The 23077-nt window shown below is 48.5% G+C and overlaps 1 protein-coding gene across 3 annotated transcripts in view; it reads left to right on the plus strand.

The window, feature by feature from the left end:
* LOC144738098 (uncharacterized) overlaps positions 1 to 23077 on the plus strand; it is a 60795-nt gene that overhangs the window by 16717 nt on the left and 21001 nt on the right. For all 3 annotated transcript variants that reach the window (XM_078621008.1, XM_078621007.1, XM_078621006.1), the window contains exons 2-3: positions 2938 to 3315; positions 22513 to 22803. In XM_078621008.1, coding sequence (XP_078477134.1) covers positions 2938 to 3315; positions 22513 to 22803 — 669 coding nt within the window. The remainder of the gene's footprint in view (positions 1 to 2937; positions 3316 to 22512; positions 22804 to 23077) is intronic.

Genomic DNA, 23077 nt, shown 5'->3' on the forward strand with positions numbered 1-23077 from the left:
GTTGCGGATGGTAGTGTTCGCGTCGTGTTGTGTTGTTAGGTTAGTTGTTGTTCTTGTTGTTGTGTTGTGTTACGGGGCACACAGGGCGGTTTGTATATTTTTATAGCAGCCGGGGCGGCTGCGAGCTATGTGGTAGGGGGTGATGTAGTGGTGGTATTGACGTGCGCCGACTGTGACAGTGATGGATCACGGGGCGGCGCGGGGTGCGGGGTTGGGCACGCGTTGTGGGCGTGGTGTGGACGCGCGCGCCGGGAGTGACAGATGACGGGGCGGCGCGGCGTGAGTGGTGAGGCACGATGAGATGTGGGAAAAGAGGATCGTAGCCAGCGCCCGGCGATTGGTCGAATAAGTGGGTGCTCGCAGCGACGTCCGCAGGTGGGGTATAAAGGGGGACGCGCGAGAGCACTCGGGGAGAGTTACCCAGTTGAAGACCCGAAGACGGAGCTGAAGACCTAGTGCCACGAGACCCCTAGTCCCGCCGTCCTTGTGGGGACCGGGGCCCTGTGTGGCTCGGAGGCGAGGCTGTGGGACCCGGGGTCCGACGCCCCCGTGGGTCGGGCTGGGGACCCACAGTCGAGACGGATACCCCGGGCAGGGAGTGTCCCGAGTAGCTCAGGGGCGTTAGTCGCCGAGTAGCTAAGTGGATGTTGGTCATCCGAGTAGCTCAGTGGCGTTAGTCGCCGAGTAGCTAAGTGGGTGTTTGTCACCCGAGATACTAAGTGGATGTTGGTCATCCGAGTAGCTCAGTGGGCGTTAGTCGCCAAGTAGCTAAGTGGGTGTTTGTCACCCGAGATACTAAGTGGGTGTTTGTCACCCGAGATACTAAGTGGGTGTTTGTCACCCGAGATACAAAGTAGGTGTTAGTCACCTGTGAACGAGTTTGATAAAATAAAGAGTGTGTTACCCGTGAAGTCGTCTCCCGCCGAGTTACTACATTACAGATACAGTCGACCACAACACCCTGCTTAGTAAACTAAGTTGCCTCCGTTTCTCCAAACACGCAGTAGAATGGTTAAAACATTACCTCTCTTCTCGCACCCAAACTGTATTCATAGATGGTTGGAGGTCAAACAGTGATACGATAACAAAAGGGGTTCCACAGGGTCCCATCCTTGGCCCCCTCTTGTTCTCTCTTATGTCAATGACTTGGGCACTGACCTGGACCATTTCAGGGTAAATCTGTTTGCAGATGACACGATACTGATTACTGCTGGCCGCTCTCCGGATGACGTGATTAATAAGCTCCAGGGTAATTTCAACAAACTGCAACATCAGCTAGTTGCTCTTAAAGTAGTCCGGAATACCTCCAAAACCAAGGTGCTATGCTTCTCACCAGGACTAAAGCAGGAAGTGATTTTTCCCCAATTATATTCCTTAAATAATCATCAAATAGAGCAAGTCAAGATCTATAAGTATCTTGGGGTCTTCTTTGATTCAAAACTGAATTTTCAAGATCACATTGATTATATTGATAAAAAGACAACATTTCAATTAGTTTTTTTGTATCGACACAAGCACTGCTTCCCCCCTATGTTCCGCTTGGAATTGATAAAAGCTACCATACTGCCTCTACTTGATTAATGTGACATCATATATAAATCAGACCCCAATACTATACTGAAAAAGCTTGACTCAATTTATCACTCGGCCTTAAGATTTGCCATGAACTTCCCATATAGGACCCATCACTGCGATCTCTACATTGGGTCAAACTTAACTTATCTTAATGATTGACGGCTTGTGCTTCAGATCTTATTTATTCACGATGTACTTACACAAAAATCAGCAGACTACCTGGTGGATCTCCTCACTGTTTCGAAGAACAAATGTGACCTAAGGTCTTTACTCATTTACCAGCTTCACGTTCGTTATTGCCGTACAAATACTGGAGGAAGGGCCTTTTCTATTGATGCCCACAGGGTCTGGAATGCTATCGCCAATAAATTACCTGTGGGATCTTCACTCAAAACTGCTCTAGAGGAGTTGTACACCCCTAGCTGCCACTGCTATTCATAATGGCCTGAAATCAAATGTATCATTCCGGATGACCGCTGCAAAGTATGATCTTGAGTTTTGATTATAGTGTGCTGATCTTTAAAAGTATATTAACAAATTTTTATTCTGCTACTGATACTCCTGTTATGGAGTGACTCATGCAGCCAGCTATGGCTGCAAAGTTTGGTCGTACATGTTATGTATATCGTTTATTGTTAAATTTGAATTACAGGTCCTATGATCACTGTTACATTGTTTTTATAGCTTTATTTTGGAGATTTGAAAACGTTTTGGTTTAGCCATGTTTGTTTGTTGTAGTAGAGAGTTAGCCTGATAACTTTAATCTGCAAAGTCTTATAGTTGTTATTGTTTGACTTGCATCCTACTGGGATCTTTGCACACAGCGTTGAAATACGGTGTTTTTTCTGGAAAACTTTGCGGTTTTTCCTGGATTTTTCTATTGCATGTAGTCACTTTAAGATGTTTCTTGTTCATGTTTTTGTTTTGTTGCGGTTGCACCCGAGTCAAGAGCCGCATGGCTCACAGGATTATACCTAATATATGAAACTGAAACTAATAACAGCACTTGCCCCTACGCTCTGTTACAGGCTATACGGGGGATATTTGTCTTTGTTTGAGTATGTGGATGAGTGACTGAGCGGGTGAGGAGGTGAGGGGAGTGAATGGGTGAGTAAGTGAGTGTGTAAGTGGGTGGTTGAGTGGGTGAGTGAGTAGGTGAGTGTGTGAGTGGGTGATTATCTGACAAGACAAAAGCGGCCAGGCGTGTGTGGTGCTGGCCACCCACCCCCTCTGTGCGTGCCACAGTGCTGGCAGCCTTCATTGGCTCTGCTACCCGCTTGACCCAACAGTCTGTTAAAGGCTACGTGGGGGTTCTTTGTCTTTATTTTGCTTGTTTGTTGTCGTCGTCGTCATCGCATGCAGGGTGCCACGTGCAACTCTCCCAGGCTCAAGTGAACGCCATCGCCGGCTCCTCCGCACTCGTCCAGGCCCGAGTCTTGACCCCCGACGGCTGCAAGGTCATTGGAGCGTCGTGGTCCAAGAACAGCGGGCAGAACCCTGTGGCCAAGTACAACGCCTCGACCCAACGCTGGACGGCGATCGAGGGCTCGGATAAGTACCTGGGCCGCGTGGAGCTGAGCCCCGCCGTCGTCATAGAGGCGAGCGGGAACAGCACCGTATCACTCTATCTGCAGGAGCTTAGGATGGAGGACGACGGTTTTTACCTGGTCCAGGTGTCCTGGAGCCGTTACGACGAGAACTGGCTGGACAGTTCGAATGTCTACCTGAGAGTCAGAAACCGTGAGGTCCACACCCACCGCCCATCCACCACACACAACAACATTAACCGCCATTCACCACTAAGTGGCGATGACATTACCATGGTGCTTGTGCCAGGCTATGTGCACGTTAAGGCCACGTGACGTGTCGAACGCCCACTGGCAGGAGGTCACGGCACAGACCCAGGTGCCATGGGTTGACTGACTGAGATAACTGGCCGATGCACCACCTGTGTCCCCCTACTGTGCCAATTTGCTTATAGCCGCCCGGCACTCTGCTCGTTATTGTGAGCATCATTCCTCTGCCCTCCGTTGTTGCTGGAGGGCGACTGCCTCCAACTGCCCAGTAGCAGCATCCTTAACGAGCCTCCTCTTCCACAGAAACTGATCTTGACACTGCTGGTACGAGTCATCGGCAAGTCCACTCAGCTCCACATCCTCTTGTACCACATCACACCATCTCTTCTTCTTTAGCCCATGCCGTGCCCGTTTAGACCCCTCTATCCGGCCGAAAAAAAGCTGTTTAGGAATGAATGCGATGGTTGGGTATGCGGGCTACATAACCCAGCCAACACAGCCTTGCCTGCTGGAGCTCACAATGGGATTTTGTCCACATCTTTCAAGGATTTGTGAGCTCCTCACATAATAATTTCTAGTTAAACCTAGGATGGATCATAGGCAGGCCAGCCTAAATGTTTCTAACCAGTGACGATGTTATATTAGGGTGGTCCACGTTTAGCAAGCATAGAGAAAGGAGGGCATGACTGTGGCTTTGAGGACTCGAAGCTTTGTGTGGAGCGGCAGATCAGGTAGCTTCCACCAGCGTTATGCAGCCAATGAAAATATAATGCCACTCGACTGATTTTGAGCGAGACCTCAAACCAGAGCTGGTCATAAGCAGGCTGCCCAGGTATATGTAGTGGTGGTATTGACGTGCGCCGACTGTGACAGTGATGGATCACGGGGCGGCGCGGGGTGCGGGGTTGGGCACGCGTTGTGGGCGTGGTGTGGACGCGCGCGCCGGGAGTGACAGATGACGGGGCGGCGCGGCGTGAGTGGTGAGGCACGATGAGATGTGGGAAAAGAGGATCGTAGCCAGCGCCCGGCGATTGGTCGAATAAGTGGGTGCTCGCAGCGACGTCCGCAGGTGGGGTATAAAGGGGGACGCGCGAGAGCACTCGGGGAGAGTTACCCAGTTGAAGACCCGAAGACGGAGCTGAAGACCTAGTGCCACGAGACCCCTAGTCCCGCCGTCCTTGTGGGGACCGGGGCCCTGTGTGGCTCGGAGGCGAGGCTGTGGGACCCGGGGTCCGACGCCCCCGTGGGTCGGGCTGGGGACCCACAGTCGAGACGGATACCCCGGGCAGGGAGTGTCCCGAGTAGCTCAGTGGCGTTAGTCGCCGAGTAGCTAAGTGGATGTTGGTCATCCGAGTAGCTCAGTGGCGTTAGTCGCCGAGTAGCTAAGTGGATGTTGGTCATCCGAGTAGCTCAGTGGCGTTAGTCGCCGAGTAGCTAAGTGGGTGTTTGTCACCCGAGATACTAAGTGGATGTTGGTCATCCGAGTAGCTCAGTGGGCGTTAGTCGCCAAGTAGCTAAGTGGGTGTTTGTCACCCGAGATACTAAGTGGGTGTTTGTCACCCGAGATACTAAGTGGGTGTTTGTCACCCGAGATACAAAGTAGGTGTTAGTCACCTGTGAACGAGTTTGATAAAATAAAGAGTGTGTTACCCGTGAAGTCGTCTCCCGCCGAGTTACTACATTACAACTGGCGTCAGAAGTGAACCTGTCTTCAAGAAGTATGGACACAAGGAAGACTACCCGTACCCACGAGCGAGGTCGGGACGACGACGGCGTACCGGGGACACCAACCTCGGGAGGAGAGGACGAGGAGTGGCCGCCGATGCAGCACCTCGCGGTGATGGCCGACGCTCTGCTTGCCTCCGACACCAGCCTCCAAGACGCACACTCCCGGTTGGCGGAGTTGCTGCTCGCCGCCGCTGCAATCTTGGCCGAGATCTCCGTTCCAGCGGGCGGGAAAACGGCTGCGGGGTTGGAGGAAGGAGCGAGGCTGGCGGGATCCCGCCAAAAGGCGCTTCGCGCCAAAAGTCTGGAAGTTCCCGCCGTTTTTGAGGGGCCGCCATTGATTGGCGGGAAACACGGACGCCACGTGGCCAGACACCTCCGCGCAGCGCAGCCCACGTCATCAGCGCGCGCCGGAGCCCTCCATTTTGCGCCTGACAACCGAGCCGACATTTTACACAACTCCAGCGGAGCGCGGGAAAATCTCTCCGACGTCGACGACGATCGGGTCCTCCAGCAAAGATTGCCCGCGCTGTCGGCGTTCAAGGCGGATGGGGGCGACTGGGGAGCCTTCCAACGAAGGTTCCTCGCTCATCAGGAGATGTCGGGGTGGTCCGACACCACTGCCCTGCGTGCGTTGCCAGCGATGCTTGACGACGACGCGCTTGCAGCCTTCACATCTGCTGCAAGGTCGTCCCGCTCTACGCTCCAGGCCGCACTACACCTGATGGCGAAGGTGTTCGGGCCGCCCTCCACGTGTCACCACCAGTTCTACGATCGGCGGAAGGTGGCTGGGGAAACGACGCTAGCCTACCGCACGGCACTACTCGCCTTGGCGGACGCAGCTTTTCCCCGCATGGATAAGGAGGGGAAGGACGCCATGGTGACGGAGCAGCTGCTGGTGTTGGCCCACGAGTTGGGGGTCCCCATCAACGTGGCGGACGAGATGGATATCTGCTCCCTGGCGATCGCCACGAGCATTCACGCGTACGAGGTCCTCAAACGCAAGCCGGGGGTCGTCTGCAAATGGGCGGGGAACGCGGCACTGGCCGCCACGATCGCCGAACCTCAGCCAGCTGCGGTGCAGGAGCAGGCCTTCGCTGCATCGCGTCCGGGGGAGTGGAGAACGGGAGGTCGTTCGCCCACACGTTCGCCCCGCAAGCTGGAGCAACCGAAACCTACGACGTCCGTCGTCTGCTACAACTGCGGCCTTCGGGGTCACGTCGCAGCCGGGTGCCGGGCCCCGCGTCAGCGCGCCACAGGACCACGTCGGGACGACGACCAGGGCCACAAGTCATCCCAACAAAACCCGGCAAGTCGCGGCACCTCACACGTTCGGTCCACAAACACGGCACATTCGGGTCGCCGCTTCGCGGTGGGGGGTTCGCGGCTGGGTGCCGGGGGTTTAATTCGGCGGGGGGGGTCCGTACGCGGCCCGCAAGCAGTCGAGTGGTCCGAATTGGCCCACAGGATCGTGGCTGCGTCAGCCGGGTCGTCCGTGGTAACGGGGTTCATTGACGGGGTTGAGGTCCGGGTGCTTGTTGACACGGGTGCGTCGGCCACCATCATCTCGGACCTTATTTATAACATTCTTCCCGTCCAAAGTAGACCCCTTCTGCCAGTAGACGTGCCATTTTATGCGGCGAATGGGGGATCCCTGGGGATCATCGGCCAGATTCGGGCGACTGTTTGCATTGGTGACATTAAATTAGCGGGCCCTATTTTTGTATCATCATCGCTGGCCGTTCCCTGTTTGCTAGGTACGGACTTTTTGTCCAAAATGCCCATCAAAATTCTTATAGATCAGGCCTGCATAGAGCTTCCGTCAGGTCGGCGGGTTGCGTTCTTGTCGAGCCCTACCAAAGTGCGCACGGTTTGTGCGACGGTGCAGGCGCTGGCGACTCACACTGTACGGGTGCCCCCGGGATCGCAAATGTTAGTACCCCTTCGGTTGAGGAAGCCACTCGAGGTGGGCGCGGTGGCACAGGGGGGGCCGTTGGGGCCGTCTAACAGGGCCAGAAGGGGCCTCGACTTAGCGGTTGCTCAAACCATGGTGAGAGGGGACAGTGAGCCGTTCGTAAGGGTCCTGCATACGGGGTCGCGGCCGGCCGAAATTGCGCAGGGAACGGTGCTGGCTCACGCCGCGCCGCTACCCGTTGAGGAACGGCTCGTGTCTCAAGCGGATTTCACTGTCGAGTCGCATCCTCCAAGTGATGAGGGGACAGAGTGGTTGGACTCGTTGTGTGCCGGTTCTGCTAACTTGTCCAAAGTGCAATTGGGAGTCGACGCTCCCACGGGGAGGGATTCGCTGTTGTCATTGCCCCTCATTGAGTGGGGCCGTCTCCAAATGTCCGACAGCTCCCTACTTACGCTACGTCGAAAAGTTGGCGCTCCCGAGGTAGGGGATGCGCGGGTCGGTTCCTGGGTGTGCAGACAGGGCCTTTTGATGAAGTGGGACAACATGTCCCGGGGTCACGTGCTCGTTGTGCCTGTTGCTATGCGGGGTAAGGTCGTTCTGGCAGCTCATGAACGGCTCATGCATCTGGGTTTTCAAAAAACGCTCGCCCTAATCCAGCGAGACTATTATTGGCCGGGGATGGGTAACGACGTGGCGAACATTCTTAAGGGATGCGTAGGGTGCGCCGAAAGAAAACCGCCACCATTGGCAGCTAATCCACTGCTGCAATCCATTCAAGTTTCGCGCACAAACGAATTGGTTGCGTTGGACATCTTGGGGCCCTTTCCTGCTACACCGAGGGGAAATAGGTTCCTGCTGGTTGGCGTAGAATACTTCACCCGATGGCCCATGGCATGGCCACTCGCCAACCAGTCGGCTGCAGCGGTGGCGGACGCCTTCGTCCAGGATTATGTTTTGGACAAGGGCGCCCCCGAACGCTTGCTGACGGATCAAGGAAATAATTTTTCGAGCGGTTTGTTGCGCGAGGTGTGCGACCTGTTGGGTACAATGAAAGTGCGTACTTCCCCCTACCACCCGCAGACTGACGGGATGGTTGAGCGTCTGAACAGGACGATTACGTCTATGTTGTGCCAACAGGTCTGCGACGATCAGGTTGATTGGGACTTACAGGTGCCGGGGGTACTCGCGGCCTATCGAATGGCCCCTCATGCGGCGACGGGGTTTTCCCCATTTTTTCTTATGTATGGGCGGGAGGCCGATCCGGCCATGGACGTCCAACTGGGGATTTCCCAGCCACGTGCAAAATCTAAATTGGCAGACCACATCAAATTTAATATCGCAAAATTGACTGAAGCACGGGAGGCGGCGAGGTTGAATTCGCGGTCGCGGCAAATTGCGAACGAGAGATTGCATGAGCGGAGGGTGCATACGCATGATTGGAAACCAGGCGATAAGGCCTGGCTGCATTGTCCACATGCACCGTTGGCTACGTCCCCCAAGTTGTTGAGACCTTGGAGGGGACCGGTGGAAATTGTGCGGGTTGCACGACCCCAGAGTATACAGATTAAATGGGAAAAACGCCGTTGGTACGTGCACCCCTCCCGACTGAAGCCCTATACGGCACCGTGTGACCCCGTTCTGTGCCGTAACGACCGGGCGTGTGATGTGACCGTCGACTCGGGGAGGGAGGTGTCGCAGGCTGCTCCTCACGTGTTTCCACCTGACCCACCCCCAGGTGCCTCGGGATTGACGGCTGCTAACCGTCGGGAGCCTGAACCCCGGGGCACGCACGGGTCCTCGATGGCTGGCCGATGTCTTCCTGAACCGCCGGCACCACCGGACGTTCAACCGCGTCTGGTGCCGTACGACGGACCGGCAAGGCGGACTCGGGCTAGGGCTCAACAATTTTCATGAAGACGTTTTTTTCTCTACACCGAGCTCGCCCGGTGCTCCCCTCTGCCGGGGTAATGTCCCGTTGTAGGGACGCTCGGAAGAAGAAGGGGACACTGCACGAGTCGAAAGAAAAAAAAAAAAAAATTTCCATTTATTTTCCTTTTTGCATACACATTGCTATTGTCACTCGCCGGTTTGTATATATTGTTCTATTGTCGCGGTGGCATTGGTTGAGGGTTGCGGATGGTAGTGTTCGCGTCGTGTTGTGTTGTTAGGTTAGTTGTTGTTCTTGTTGTTGTGTTGTGTTACGGGGCACACAGGGGGGTTTGTATATTTTTATAGCAGCCGGGGCGGCTGCGAGCTATGTGGTAGGGGGTGATGTAGTGGTGGTATTGACGTGCGCCGACTGTGACAGTGATGGATCACGGGGCGGCGCGGGGTGCGGGGTTGGGCACGCGTTGTGGGCGTGGTGTGGACGCGCGCGCCGGGAGTGACAGATGACGGGGCGGCGCGGCGTGAGTGGTGAGGCACGATGAGATGTGGGAAAAGAGGATCGTAGCCAGCGCCCGGCGATTGGTCGAATAAGTGGGTGCTCGCAGCGACGTCCGCAGGTGGGGTATAAAGGGGGACGCGCGAGAGCACTCGGGGAGAGTTACCCAGTTGAAGACCCGAAGACGGAGCTGAAGACCTAGTGCCACGAGACCCCTAGTCCCGCCGTCCTTGTGGGGACCGGGGCCCTGTGTGGCTCGGAGGCGAGGCTGTGGGACCCGGGGTCCGACGCCCCCGTGGGTCGGGCTGGGGACCCACAGTCGAGACGGATACCCCGGGCAGGGAGTGTCCCGAGTAGCTCAGTGGCGTTAGTCGCCGAGTAGCTAAGTGGATGTTGGTCATCCGAGTAGCTCAGTGGCGTTAGTCGCCGAGTAGCTAAGTGGATGTTGGTCATCCGAGTAGCTCAGTGGCGTTAGTCGCCGAGTAGCTAAGTGGGTGTTTGTCACCCGAGATACTAAGTGGATGTTGGTCATCCGAGTAGCTCAGTGGGCGTTAGTCGCCAAGTAGCTAAGTGGGTGTTTGTCACCCGAGATACTAAGTGGGTGTTTGTCACCCGAGATACTAAGTGGGTGTTTGTCACCCGAGATACAAAGTAGGTGTTAGTCACCTGTGAACGAGTTTGATAAAATAAAGAGTGTGTTACCCGTGAAGTCGTCTTCCGCCGAGTTACTACATTACATATAGAAAACTCTCCACTCTCTCCACAACTGCCACATCACCAATGGCGAGTTGAGGGGGTGGAGCGCTTGATAGCACAACATACCCAAGCAGGTGATTAGTTTTGGTGGGGCTCATGGTAAGGTCCCATTTCTTAGGTTTAGCAGCAGTGCCTCCAACTCCTCCTCCAAGTAAGCAGCAATCACCAGATGATCGGCATACGTAACATGATTGACCAATAGGAAGCCATCCCTTGACCATACCTGGGCATCGATCCCCCATCCCATTGTATCTGTACCAGATGAATATTCCTCCGGTACAGCCATAGAAGGCTTCATGAACTATGTGGTCAAATAAGATGTTCAATAATGTGGGAGCCAGAGGACATCTCTGTCGCACCCCAAAGTGAACAGGGAATGGCTCCAACTCCCAGCCACGCAGCTTTACCCGGTCCTGCCCACCATCATGAAGGTCCTTAATGAATGTGAGCAGAGAGGCAGGGACTCCGAAAGCACAATGAACAATCCAGTGCCTAGGCATATTGATTGTATCATAGGCCTTGACCAGGTCAATAACGTAGAGATGTAGGTCCTGTTGGAATTCCCTACACATCTGCTGTAGCAGACAGAAAATATGGCGTCTGTGTAGGACTGCCCTGACCTGAAACCACATTGGGGTTCCACAAGCCTCTCCTCAGCGTGCTTGGCAAGGCAATGTTGAATAATGAAATTCTCGATTTAAAGCGTTCGTGACTGCAGGGATTCACCTTCTTGGTTCTTTCGGTAAAGTCACGTAGAAGGGAAATAATATTTTATAATGTTTTATTTTTATTATTTTATTATTTGCCATTCTACGTGACTTTACCTAAAGAACCAAGAAAATGAAATTCTCGCTTGCAACTTTCATTAGTTAGCTAAGACCAGCCAATTGTGCGTTTCAATGGGATCCTGGATGTACACCGGAGTGGAAGAGTGACAGGCGCATCTTACAGATGACAGGCCGATGGTCAGTGGCAGATCAACTCCACGGTAGGTCCTAGTGTCAAGGACATGGGCCCACATCCGCTATTCCATCACTATATAGTTCAGCAGATGTTCTTTCTTGGACCCAGCATGCCTTCATGAAGTTGTGTGGATGTGCCAATGTCGGAACAGCATGTTAGTAATTACAATCCCATGGGCTACACAGAAGTCTAGCAGCCTCCTACCATTGTTATTGAGCTGATCTGGCCCAAGCCTTCCAATCACTCTAGCCCAGGTGCCAGCATCATGACCCACTCGGGCGTTCAAGTAACTAAAACGATGACTCTATACCGAGGGGCCACTTTAGCTAACACCTCTGACAGTGGGTCATAGAAGGCATCTAACTCATCAGCTTTGCCTGCATCCCTTCACTGATGTTCATTTTCGGTAGGGGCATAAGTAACCACGACCACAACTCCCCACTTCTCGTTGATGGGAAGGCGAGCCCACAGTAGCCTGGGGCTTACAGGTTCTGATAGTATATGCATTGTCTTTGAAACTGATTGGTCCACACCAGATACAGCTTTCTTTCGAGCCTCGAGCCTAGGCTTTCTTTCAATCCTAGAGCCTAGGCTCGAAAGAAAGCTGTCTCTGGTGTGGACCAATCAGTTCCAAAGACAATGCATATGCATATATGCAATGCATATACTATCAGAGTATGTTTTTTTTTGCATTCTGACCACAAGTATATGTGGTTAATGCAGCCATGATTCCTTGTTAAAAGTTTCAGTTTGGTGTTTTAACATCTTAACACCTTTTTTGTTGCCAGAAAAAAGGGGAAAACCTATTTTAATATTCATCTTCTTGGTTCTTTCGGTAAAGTCACGTAGAAGGGAAGTAATAAAATAATAAAAATAAAACATAATAAAATAATTCTCACGACGTTACGGCCACAACGCAAGTAGCCGTCCTCAGGTGAAAACCAGGTCTGTCGAGGCGACAGCGTCTGAATGAAACAGCACACGTGCTTGGAGCATGTATATAAGCTGGGTTGGAAGGGGGGAAGAAAGGGGGAGCCTTAACAAAAGAATATGCATATCAAGAGGAATTTAGCATATTTATGGGAAATGCAGGTATGTGATTAGTACTGCGTATGCCCGTGCATTATGCAGGATTAGCAGCATCAAAGGGAGGGGATATGGGAAATGCAGGTATGTGATATGGGAAATGCAGGTATGTGAATAGTACTATTTATGCCCGTGCATTATGCAGGATTAGCAGCATCAAAGAGAGGGGATAGGGGTAGCATTAATGAAGGAAAGGAGTGTTAATAGTGTGTAGCTGCAGTAACTAAAACCACCACGTAAACAACTAAAGTATAAACTACATATTATCATCAGTATACTAAATATACTCTACAATAAGCTGAGTTACTAACAGTAAGTAATACATTACAATTCTACGTCGTAAAAAATATATACAATATGCTTCCATCTAAACTTTATTTTCTTACATCACACGAGTCTACACCCTACTATATACTGCCATAGACAAACCCTATGGCAGTATATAGTAGGGTGTAGACTCGTGGGATGTAAGAGAGTTTAGATGGAAGCATATTATATATATTTGTATATATATATCTTTTTTTACGACGTAGAATTGTAATGTATTACTTACTGTTAGTAACTAAGCTTATTGTAGAGTATATTTAGTATACTGATGATAATATGTAGTTTATACTATATTTGAAGCTTTCGTGACTGCAAGGATTCATATTCTTAGGTTTTTTCGGTAAAGTCACGTAGGTAAACATTAAAATTAATAAAAGTAAAATAAAATAAAAATCACGACGTTTCGGAGGCAACACAAGCTTCTGTCTTCAGGTGGAACCGTCACATCCCGACAGCTGTATCAAGTAAATGCGAGATTACAGGAGATACCACTCCGTATATATAATGGTTGAGGGGGGGGGGGGCAGGAATGGCCCACTTTTTATTATTATGGTAAGGTGCGGTTTGAGACCATGAATAGACTGCACAACAAAAGACTGAGCCTTTATTATGGAGAGGTTCGGTTTGTGACTACGCCTAGCCTACATAATAAAAGTGTGAAAAAAGAAAGCTAAACCTGGTAGAAAGCCAAACCTGGAGAAACAACTGGCTGTCCATCAGTAACCTGCAATAGTTTTCTGTCAAATAAGATGGTTCAAATAAGTGTAGTTGAATCTTTTTTGCATTGTTAATCACATCTTTCCAATGATTAAAGGTGCGGCTTGAGACTATGAATAGACTGCATAACAAAAGACTGAGCCTTTATTATGGAGAGGTTCGGTTTCTGACTACGCCTGGCCTGCATAACAAAAGTGTGAAAAAAGAAAGCTTAACCTGGTAGAAAGCTAAACATGGTAAATCAACATTGGCTGTCTATCAGTAACCTGTAATAGTTTTCTGTCAAATAAGATGGTCCAAATAAGTGTAGTTGAATCTTTTTTGCATGGTTAATCACATCTTTCCAATGGTTACTCAGTTTGTAACCATCATCACGGTTGAAATTATGTCTGTGTTTGTATATTTGTATGGCTTCGTGTACAAACCTTTGATGGTAGCCAGGAGGTTTGCAGAAAACCTTTGTCTCGGAAAAGACAATTTCATGAGAGCCCACCAAGTTGTAGCAATGATCGGCAACGGCCGAAGAATCAGTTCTGCCGTGTTTCAGATCTGACTTGTGCTCGCGGACACGATCAGAAACATGACGTTTCGTTTCTCCAATGTAGCAATCACCACAAATGCAACTCAATTTGTAGACTCCAGGGTACTGTAAGTCAGGAACGACATCCTTCACAGATGGAATCAGATCACGGATTTTATGCACTGTACTGAATCGGACTTGGAGCCCGTTTTTTATCAAATACTCTGCTCCCCTTCACAGGCAAGACCTCTTCAGCAGTACTCAACTCAACCCAATTAGTCTCTATGGTTAAGGACATGGTTCTATCTCCTGATGACATCCTCGTCAGCTTTGATGTAGTATCTCTGTTCACCAAAGTCCCAGTACCGGACACCCTAACAATAATTGAGGACTTAGTCCAACATGGATTGAATTCTGATGTACCTGCGCTGGTTAGGCATTGCCTCACCAACACCTATTTTACCTGGAATGGCACCTTCTACAAACAGAATGAGGGTACCCCTATGGGCTCCCCTTTGTCACCAGTTATAGCCAACATGTTCATGGAAAAGTTTGAATCAGACGCCATCCAGACATCCACCCTGCGTCCTTCCCTGTGGAAGAGGTATGTTGATGACACTTTAGTCATCTGGCCACATGGCCTCCCAGCATTGAACCACTTCTTGGACCACATCAATTCTAGACACCCATTCTTCAGATTCACCATGGAAGTGGAGAAAGACGGTAAACTACCATTCTTGGATATTCTGTTTGAGAGGAGGCCTGACGGATCCTTGGGACATTCTGTCTACAGGAAAGCCACCCACACAGATTCCTACTTGAAACCGGATTCCCACCACCACCCATCTCAAAAGAATTCTCTCATCAAAACGCTATACCACAGAGCCCATGGCATTTCTGACCAACACCACCTGGCCGGTGAATTAAGACATGTATATCGGGCCCTCAGGATGAACGGATACTCTGACCGCACTATCCGCCAAGCTGTTTCTCCCACCACACAGAAACAGCCACATGAAATTCCGACCAAAACTATCATGTTACCATAGATAGCAGGCGTGACCAAAAAGATCTCCAAAATTCTTAACAAACATAAGATCCAAGTCCGATTCAGTACAGTGCATAAAATCCGTGATCTGATTCCATCTGTGAAGGATGTCGTTCCTGACTTACAGTACCCTGGAGTCTACAAATTGAGTTGCATTTGTGGTGATTGCTATATTGGAGAAACGAAACGTCATGTTTCTGATCGTGTCCGCGAGCACAAGTCAGATCTGAAACACGGCAGAACTGATTCTTCGGCCGTTGCCGATCATTGCTACAACTCGGTGGGCTCTCATGAAATTGTCTTTTCCGAGACAAAGGTTCTCTGCAAACCTCCTGGCTACCATCAAAGGTTTGTACACGAAGCCATACAAATATACAAACACAGACATAATTTCAACCGTGATGATGGTTACAAACTGAGTAACCATTGGAAAGATGTGATTAACCATGCAAAAAAGATTTAACTACACTTATTTGGACCATCTTATTTGACAGAAAACTATTACAGGTTACTGATAGACAGCCAGTTTTGATTTAACATGTTTAGCTTTCTACCATGTTAAGCTTTCTTTTTTTACACTTTTGTTATGCAGGCCAGGCGTAGTCACAAACCGAACCTCTCCATAATAAAGGCTCAGTCTTTTGTTATGCAGTCTATTCATAGTCTCAAGCCGCACCTTTAATCATTGGAAAGATGTGATTAACCATGCAAAAAAGATTTAACTACACTTATTTGAACCATCTTATTTGACAGAAAACTATTGCAGGTTACTGATGGACAGCCAGTTGTTTCACCAGGTTTAGCTTTCTACCAGGTTTAGCTTTCTTTTTTCACACTTTTATTATGTAGGCTAGGCGTAGTCACAAACCGAACCTCTCCATAATAAAGGCTCAGTCTTTTGTTGTGCAGTCTATTCATGGTCTCAAACCGCACCTTACCATAATAATAAAAAGTGGGCCATTCCTGCCCCCCCCCCTCAACCATTATATATACGGAGTGGTATCTCCTGTAATCTCTCATTTACTTGATACAGCTGTCTGGCTGTGACGGTTCCACCTGAAGACGGAAGCTTGTGTTGCCTCCGAAACGTCGTGATTTATTTTATTTTATTTTACTTTTATTAATTTTAATGTTTTACCTACGTGACTTTACCGAAAAAACCTAAGAATATGTAGTTTATACTTTAGTTGTTTACGTGGTGGTTTTAGTTACTGCAGCTACATACTATTAACACTCCTTCCCTTCATTAATGCTACCCCTATCCCCTCCCTTTGATGCTGCTAATCCTGCATAATGCACGGGCATAAATAGTACTTTTCACATACCTGCATTTCCCATATCACATATCTGCATTTCCCATATCCCCTCCCTTTGATGCTGCTAATCCTGCATAATGCACGGGCATACGCAGTACTAATCACATACCTGCATTTCCCATAAATATGCTAAATTCCTCTTGATATGCATATTATTTTGTTAAGGCTCCCCCTTTCTTCCCCCCTTCCAACCCAGCTTATATACATGCTCCAAGCACGTGTGCTGTTTCATTCAGTCGCTGTCGCCTCGACAGACCTGGTTTTCACCTGAGGACGGACACTTGTGTTGTGGCCGAAACGTCGTGAGAATTATTTTATTATGTTGTATTTTTATTATTTTATTACTTCCCTTCTACGTGACTTTACCGAAAGAACCAAGAAGATGAATCCCTGCAGTCACGAAAGCTTTAAATCTAAATCTATTGTCATATTGTGGTGCATTTGTGGCAATAACTCTGTGTATAATGAGTGCGACCTTATCTCACTGAGCCTCGAGACATTTTTTTTCAGAATGTTGCTGCTGCTGCTCCTGCCGCTGCTGCTACTGCTGTGTGTGCTTTGATATGAATTAATTTCCAGGTCATTGGGATGTTTGGCCAATACCAGTTAGATTTTAACAATGCAAGCAAAACTGGAGAACTCACAGGGAAACACATGCAATAATAACGGGGAGAGCATGCAAACTCCACACTAAAAGACGCCCAAGTTGGTAATCAAAACCAGCCCCCCCCTTCTTAATGTGAGGCGCAGGCGTTAAGACTATGCCACCCTGCTGCCCTGTACCATGAATGGCTGCAGTATAGCTTCCCTGACGGTTACCGTCTACGTTATGTGCGTGTATGCATGAGCTCAATGTATAATAGTGTAGTGTATAGTGTAGTGTGTAATAGTGTAGTGTATAGCAGTGTATAGGAGTGTATAGTGTAGTGTATAATAGTGTAGTGTATAGTAGTGTAGTTCATAGTAGTGTAGTGTATAGTAGTGTATAGGAGCTTAGTGTATAACAGTTTAGTGTATAGTGTCGTGTACAGTGTATAACATAGTGTGTGTAGCATAATGTAGAGTGTTATATGTATGTTTAACTTATTTCACACTGTACATAGCCAACCATGCTAATTGGAGGTGTGGGGGAAGGACAAGAAACTAAACAAAACAAAAAGCAGTTAATGTGTTTCAGTAAAATATGAGTTATTTCTAAAAAGAGTAGCCGACCTTCCATGTCTTTCATCTAAGGTTCCGGGCATCAATTAACCCGCTCAGTCCGTAACTCTATGCCCGTATCAGGGGGTGCACGATTAATCTCGTAATACAATTGCTAAACAAATTAAACTCAATTTGATCGTAAAAATTGTGTTGCCAAGTGAGGAATTCCCCCTCCCTCCGCCAATTTAAAACAAAAACAACCAAACTAAACGCATCAAGGCAATTGCCCCAGCACTAAGCAGACAAAGCAAGCACTCACAGGACCCGTCTCGGCTTCCAAGTCGAGTCAATTTATTCGGTGGCTTTTTTTTTCGCATCAAAATCGGGCCATCAAAAGCAACTGGTCCCGGAGGCGCTCTACTGCCGGCCAAAGGGTGTGGATATCACGCCCCCTGTCCATCCCATCTTGGGTTCACAGACGCATTTAGAAACACGCGATTTAGACTGTTTAGATTATTGTGCTGCTATAAATGTCGAAATGATGATGGGCCACTTTGTTGAGCTATCATTTGTGATGGCGAGGTCGCTTCAGAAAAATAAGTGAATACCTCAGTGGGCTTTGCCTGATGGGATTGGGGATGTTTGAGTGTTGTATTTGTATTGTGTTTGGGCGATTTATTTACCTTTCTTGTACTTTGCACGACTATCGTGTTTTTGTCACTGTCTTTGTTGTTGTAATGTTCTTACCCCGTACCCCGACTGGACATCCATGAGTAAAGAGCTCTGGGCATGATTCGGTCATGTTGAGAGACGACAGGAAAATTACGTGGGTCAGAAGGTGGAAATCGTTGCAAGTGGAAGGGAAAGAGATCAAGAGGCAGAAGGAGAGGTGGGGGGGGCGGATGTGGTGCGATCGGATATGGTGGAACACCCCCACATGAGTGGGGCAATCGCGTGGAAAAAGAAGTGTTAGTAACGTACCGAATTAGTAAAAATAGACTACACATTTAAGGTGTCAAGTATATTTTTTCCTGGGCTAGCTTTCTCACTAAGAATATATGCAAAAGTAATTTTTACATGTAAATAAATCTGCACTCACTGGTGTTAGTTGCGAGATTTATGATGGAAGTTTGTATCAGTTCATCAAATGCTTCAGTCTGGTTAGGCCTTCAGTGACAACTTTCTACAATTGGCACTGCTGCTGCTCCGTGTCACTCCCGCCACTGTCACTCACTTGTTTCAGGCATACTTTCATTGGTACTTTGTCCAATTGGCAGGGCCGGATTAAGTTTATTGTAGACCAGTGGTTCTTAATCTGGGGTGCACGCACCCCCTGGGGGTGCAAGATTCCCTTTCTGAGAACCAAAGGGGTGCAGGCTGCAGTAGAGGTTAAAAACCACTGTTGAAGGCCCTAAGCAACTTATGTTTCGTTAGGCCTTCAGCAATAACTTTCCAACAGTGGGCACTGCTTCCCATGTTACTACCACTGCTGTTGTCTCTCATCTTGTGGCTCTCGACCATTCGTGGTCGACCGCCAGATGCATGTACAGTCTGCACTGTAAAGAAGTATTGTACTCTAGCTGCACTCTGCTCACGCCACATTCTGCTCATCCTCGCAGCGGTGGCTTTTGGCTGGCCATCGAACAAAGATGGTGCTCGCTGCATAATCGCACGGCGCTTTCGGGTGCGCTGCTTCTGCGGGCGTCTGGAACGCTCTTGCTTCCAATATTAGGAAGCCACAGAGAACTACGCACTTTTAGATTATCATCTATATTGACAAACTATTTAGTCTGGCTTGTTGTTGTGTTATGTTTGTTGTTCTTCCCCCTGCTCCTCCGATTAGCATGGTGAGGCTACGTACGGTGCGATAGAAGTTCAGCAACATACATATATGCTACTACTGCTGGAGAATCCACACATGCTGTCTTGTCTCCATCTTGACTCCCATGTGGCCCATCGCGAGTCCCAGGTCACACGTTGATCCACAGCGTCCAATGAGGCAGTGAGGTTCAGCCGGCCACCATTTTCTTTATCAGTGCCCTCATTAATTACACTCTCTTGCTGTTCTCCTGTGACACGGTAGTAGTAGTAGTTGTGTTCCTGAAGAAAAGTCGCGTTATAATAAATAATGATTTATAGTGTATGGGGGTTAAGCGCAGTCCATGATAACGCCACGAGATATGTAACTTAGGGGTTGCACATAGACTGAAGAATGTGGTGGGTAGCATCTAGAAGCATCATCCAACATCATCCCAATGCCTTGTGTGACGATGATGATGATGCTACACCGAGGCAGGCGTACGACTAAGAGTTGGACGCCATGGGTAGCGAGAAGTTAACTACCTCGCCTGGCATACAGAAGGTTGTGGGTTCGATCCCGACCATGACGCCATGGTGGCTAGTAAATGTTAACTACCTCGCCCGGTATACAGGAGGGCGTGGGTTTGGTCCCGACCCTGACGCCTGTATATTTGGAGTCTGCATGTCTCTTCCCATGGTCGCATGGATTTTTCTCCAGGTCCTCCGGTGTTTTGCTCCAGTTTTAGAATCAACGTTACATGTTTATAGTATTTGGCTGCTATACATTTCCTTATTCTCAGGTTTTTTCGGTAAAGTCACGTAGGTAAAAACATTAAAATTAATGAAAGTAAAATAAAACAAAACAAAAATAAAATTCACGACGTTTCGGAGGCAACACAAGTCTCCTTCATCAGGTGGGACCGTCACAGCCGAATTAGCTGCATCAAGTGATGCTGGAGAATCCACACATGCATCAAGTGATGCAGCTAATTCGGCTGTGACGGTCCCACCTGATGAAGGAGACTTGTGTTGCCTCCGAAACGTCGTGAATTTTATTTTTGTTTTGTTTTATTTTACTTTCATTAATTTTAATGTTTTTACCTACGTGACTTTACCGAAAAAACCTGAGAATATGAATCATTGCAGTCACGAAAGCTTCAAATCTAGAAATACATTTCCTTCACGATGAGAAGCAATTTCGTTGAGCAGCCATAATTTGTGATAGATCTCTTCTGCAAAAAGAGCTGCATAGCTCAGTGGGGCCTTACCAAGAACAAATAAAAACGTAAAACAAATCAATTAGATTTAGATGAGTTAAAAAGTTAAAATGTAATGTTAGACTTATGGAAGGTGAGAGCGCTGAGTCAATAATAGCCTTTTCTTCATTTTCAGGTTGACGTGTACAGTATGGTACTGTTCGTTTGTTCGTTTCTCAGCCCGTTCGTTCTGGAGAGAGTCACGGCTGCAGCAGCGTGTTGAGTAGTGTGATCTAGACCTCCCTTTCCCTTGCGAAAGACTCCAAGCACTACTACACTATACACTGCTATACGCTACACTACTATAAACTACACTACTATACACTACACTTTTCACTACTATTCACTACACGACTATACACTACACTATACACTACACTACTACACACTACACTATACACGACTATTCACCACACTACTATACACTACTACACTGCTACAACTAATATACTACTTTACACAACACTACTATGCACAGACTCCTATCTCTTCATGAGGAATTCCCATGCATTCCCAGGTCAGCTGAGGCACATGGTACCGGTACTGTACACTCCATTAATTTTTTTCAGTCTTTCCATTTGCTCTTACGAGTTATATATTTAACATCACGGCAAACATCGGTCACATTGCACTTAAATATACTTTCCCGCGTAATGTGTTGGGTTGACGTGGCGTATATCATATCAAACTTAAGAAGGGGTGGGTGTTGTATTAAGAACCGTGAACTAAGCACGCCCCTCCCAGTTATTATTTTTCCCATGAATGCCTTCGAGATGGCAGATCACGGATTTTGCCGATAGCGGCCGTTTTTGAGACCGTAACCACCCCTCATCCCACCAGCCCCCCGTACGATGGAAAGGTTTTGGGGTACAGTCAGTTCTACTATACTGCTGCATAGACTTTCGAATGTCCGTGTGCGCTTTATCCGACTTGCAGCACTTTTGAGATTTTTACGTAAATTGATATCTTGGGGGATGTTCCCTTAAGCCCAAATTAATAATCTAAACACAGTTATACAACATTGTTATTCTTGGAAATGTGTATTACAAGTCACACTGTGTTTAAACCAAACAAATATGTTGCTCCGGTTTATCCGAAGTCCACGTGATCGCCTCTACAGTACAGTAGTTGCAACAGTGGGGGGCGGAGTTTTATTAATGTTGATTGACTGTGTCTCTGCTATTATCCACTTAGTGGGCCGAGTTTTATTGATGTCTGATTGGCTGTGGCTCTGCTATCATCACCTTAGTGGGCTGAGTTTGATGTCTGATTGGCCGTGGCTCTATTATCATCTACTCAGTGGGCTTAATTTGATTGATGTCTGATTGGCTGTGGCTCTGCTATAATCCAGTTAGTGGGCCGAGTCTTAGTATTATTATCACTGAGCATGCGGATCATCGATAAGTCGATGATGCCTCATGTGCTGTCCTGGCCTTCATCGGCCCTGCTCGCTACTAACAGAACTTGCCCCAACAATCTCTTACATGATATGAAGGGGCATCTTTGTCTTTGTATCTCTCCTCCCTCTTGCACCCCTTGGTGCAGGAGGGAGGAGGCTCCCTGTCTCTATACACTACACTATACACTGTGATACACTACACTACTATACACTACACTATATACTACATTATAACAATCTTGATTTGAAGCTTTCGTGACTGCAGTAATCCATACTCTTTGGTTCTTTCGGTAAAGTAACGTAGGTAGAAAAAAAAAATTAACCCGTAAAAACAAAGTTGTTCACTATAAATCCTTTATATGCGTGGTGGCTAGAGTCATCTCGTCCTCTGGCTTGAGATGGCTGCCACCTATGGATCAGATGATTGTCTGCCAGCATTAAGCAATTGGTAATTAAATATTTTAAAAAAAAATCTCTAAACAGTGTAAAATTTTTGAAAATTTTTTTCACGAAAACTAATTGTCACGCACAACGAGTCTGTGTGGAAAATGTCAGCTCGGTTGGATCACGGGAAGTGGGTTAAAAAATGACCGAAAGATTTGCACGGTCGTAAGCAAACAAGCAAGCACGCAAGCACGCAAGCAAGCAAGCGAACTTAATATAAAGGATTTAATAAAACAAAATAATGTTTTTTTTTCTACCTACGTGACTTTACCGGAAGAACCAAAGAGTACACTACAACACTTAGTAATCTTCACGTCTCTCTCTCTATGTCCGTGTATCTCAGAGACCATGTCCAAGCCCGAGGTCTCTCCCCGTAACCCCGTGGCGCACGTGGGAGGCTCCCTGTCTCTGCGCTGCGTCGTGCACCAGGGCTTTCCTCCCATCTCCTACTCCTGGCTCAGGGGAGACGCGAGCTCGGAGGAGAACCTAACAGCGACCGGGGTCCACACGGAGTCGTGGACCCTGCACAACGCGCGGCACGGGGACGCGGTCGCCTGTGAGGTCTCCAACAACGTGGGCGGGGCAACGACGACGGAGAGGAGCGACGTCGTGACGGTGACGACAGTGGCGCGCGGTATGGAGAGGATGACTGTTTAATTTGTATTGTCTTGTTTTTGTTACGTTTATTTTAACCCAGGAAAGCCTGAATTGCAGGTACATTTTCGGCATTGGGTTGGTGGATTTTTTGGGGAGAATATCAGTGAGCTATGGAGGAAACCAGGGGGTAACCCATGCAGAGCAAGGGGAGAGAATACAAACTCCACCAGTCAAAAAGCGAACCAAATAGGATCTTGCTGCGAGGCACAAATAAAATTTGTTTACCTCAATGTTATCCTCACGGCGACTTT

Source organism: Lampetra planeri, chromosome 77, assembly GCF_965212315.1.
Source record: "Lampetra planeri chromosome 77, kcLamPlan1.2.h2, whole genome shotgun sequence".
In the NCBI taxonomy this organism is placed as follows: Eukaryota; Metazoa; Chordata; class Hyperoartia; order Petromyzontiformes; family Petromyzontidae; genus Lampetra; species Lampetra planeri.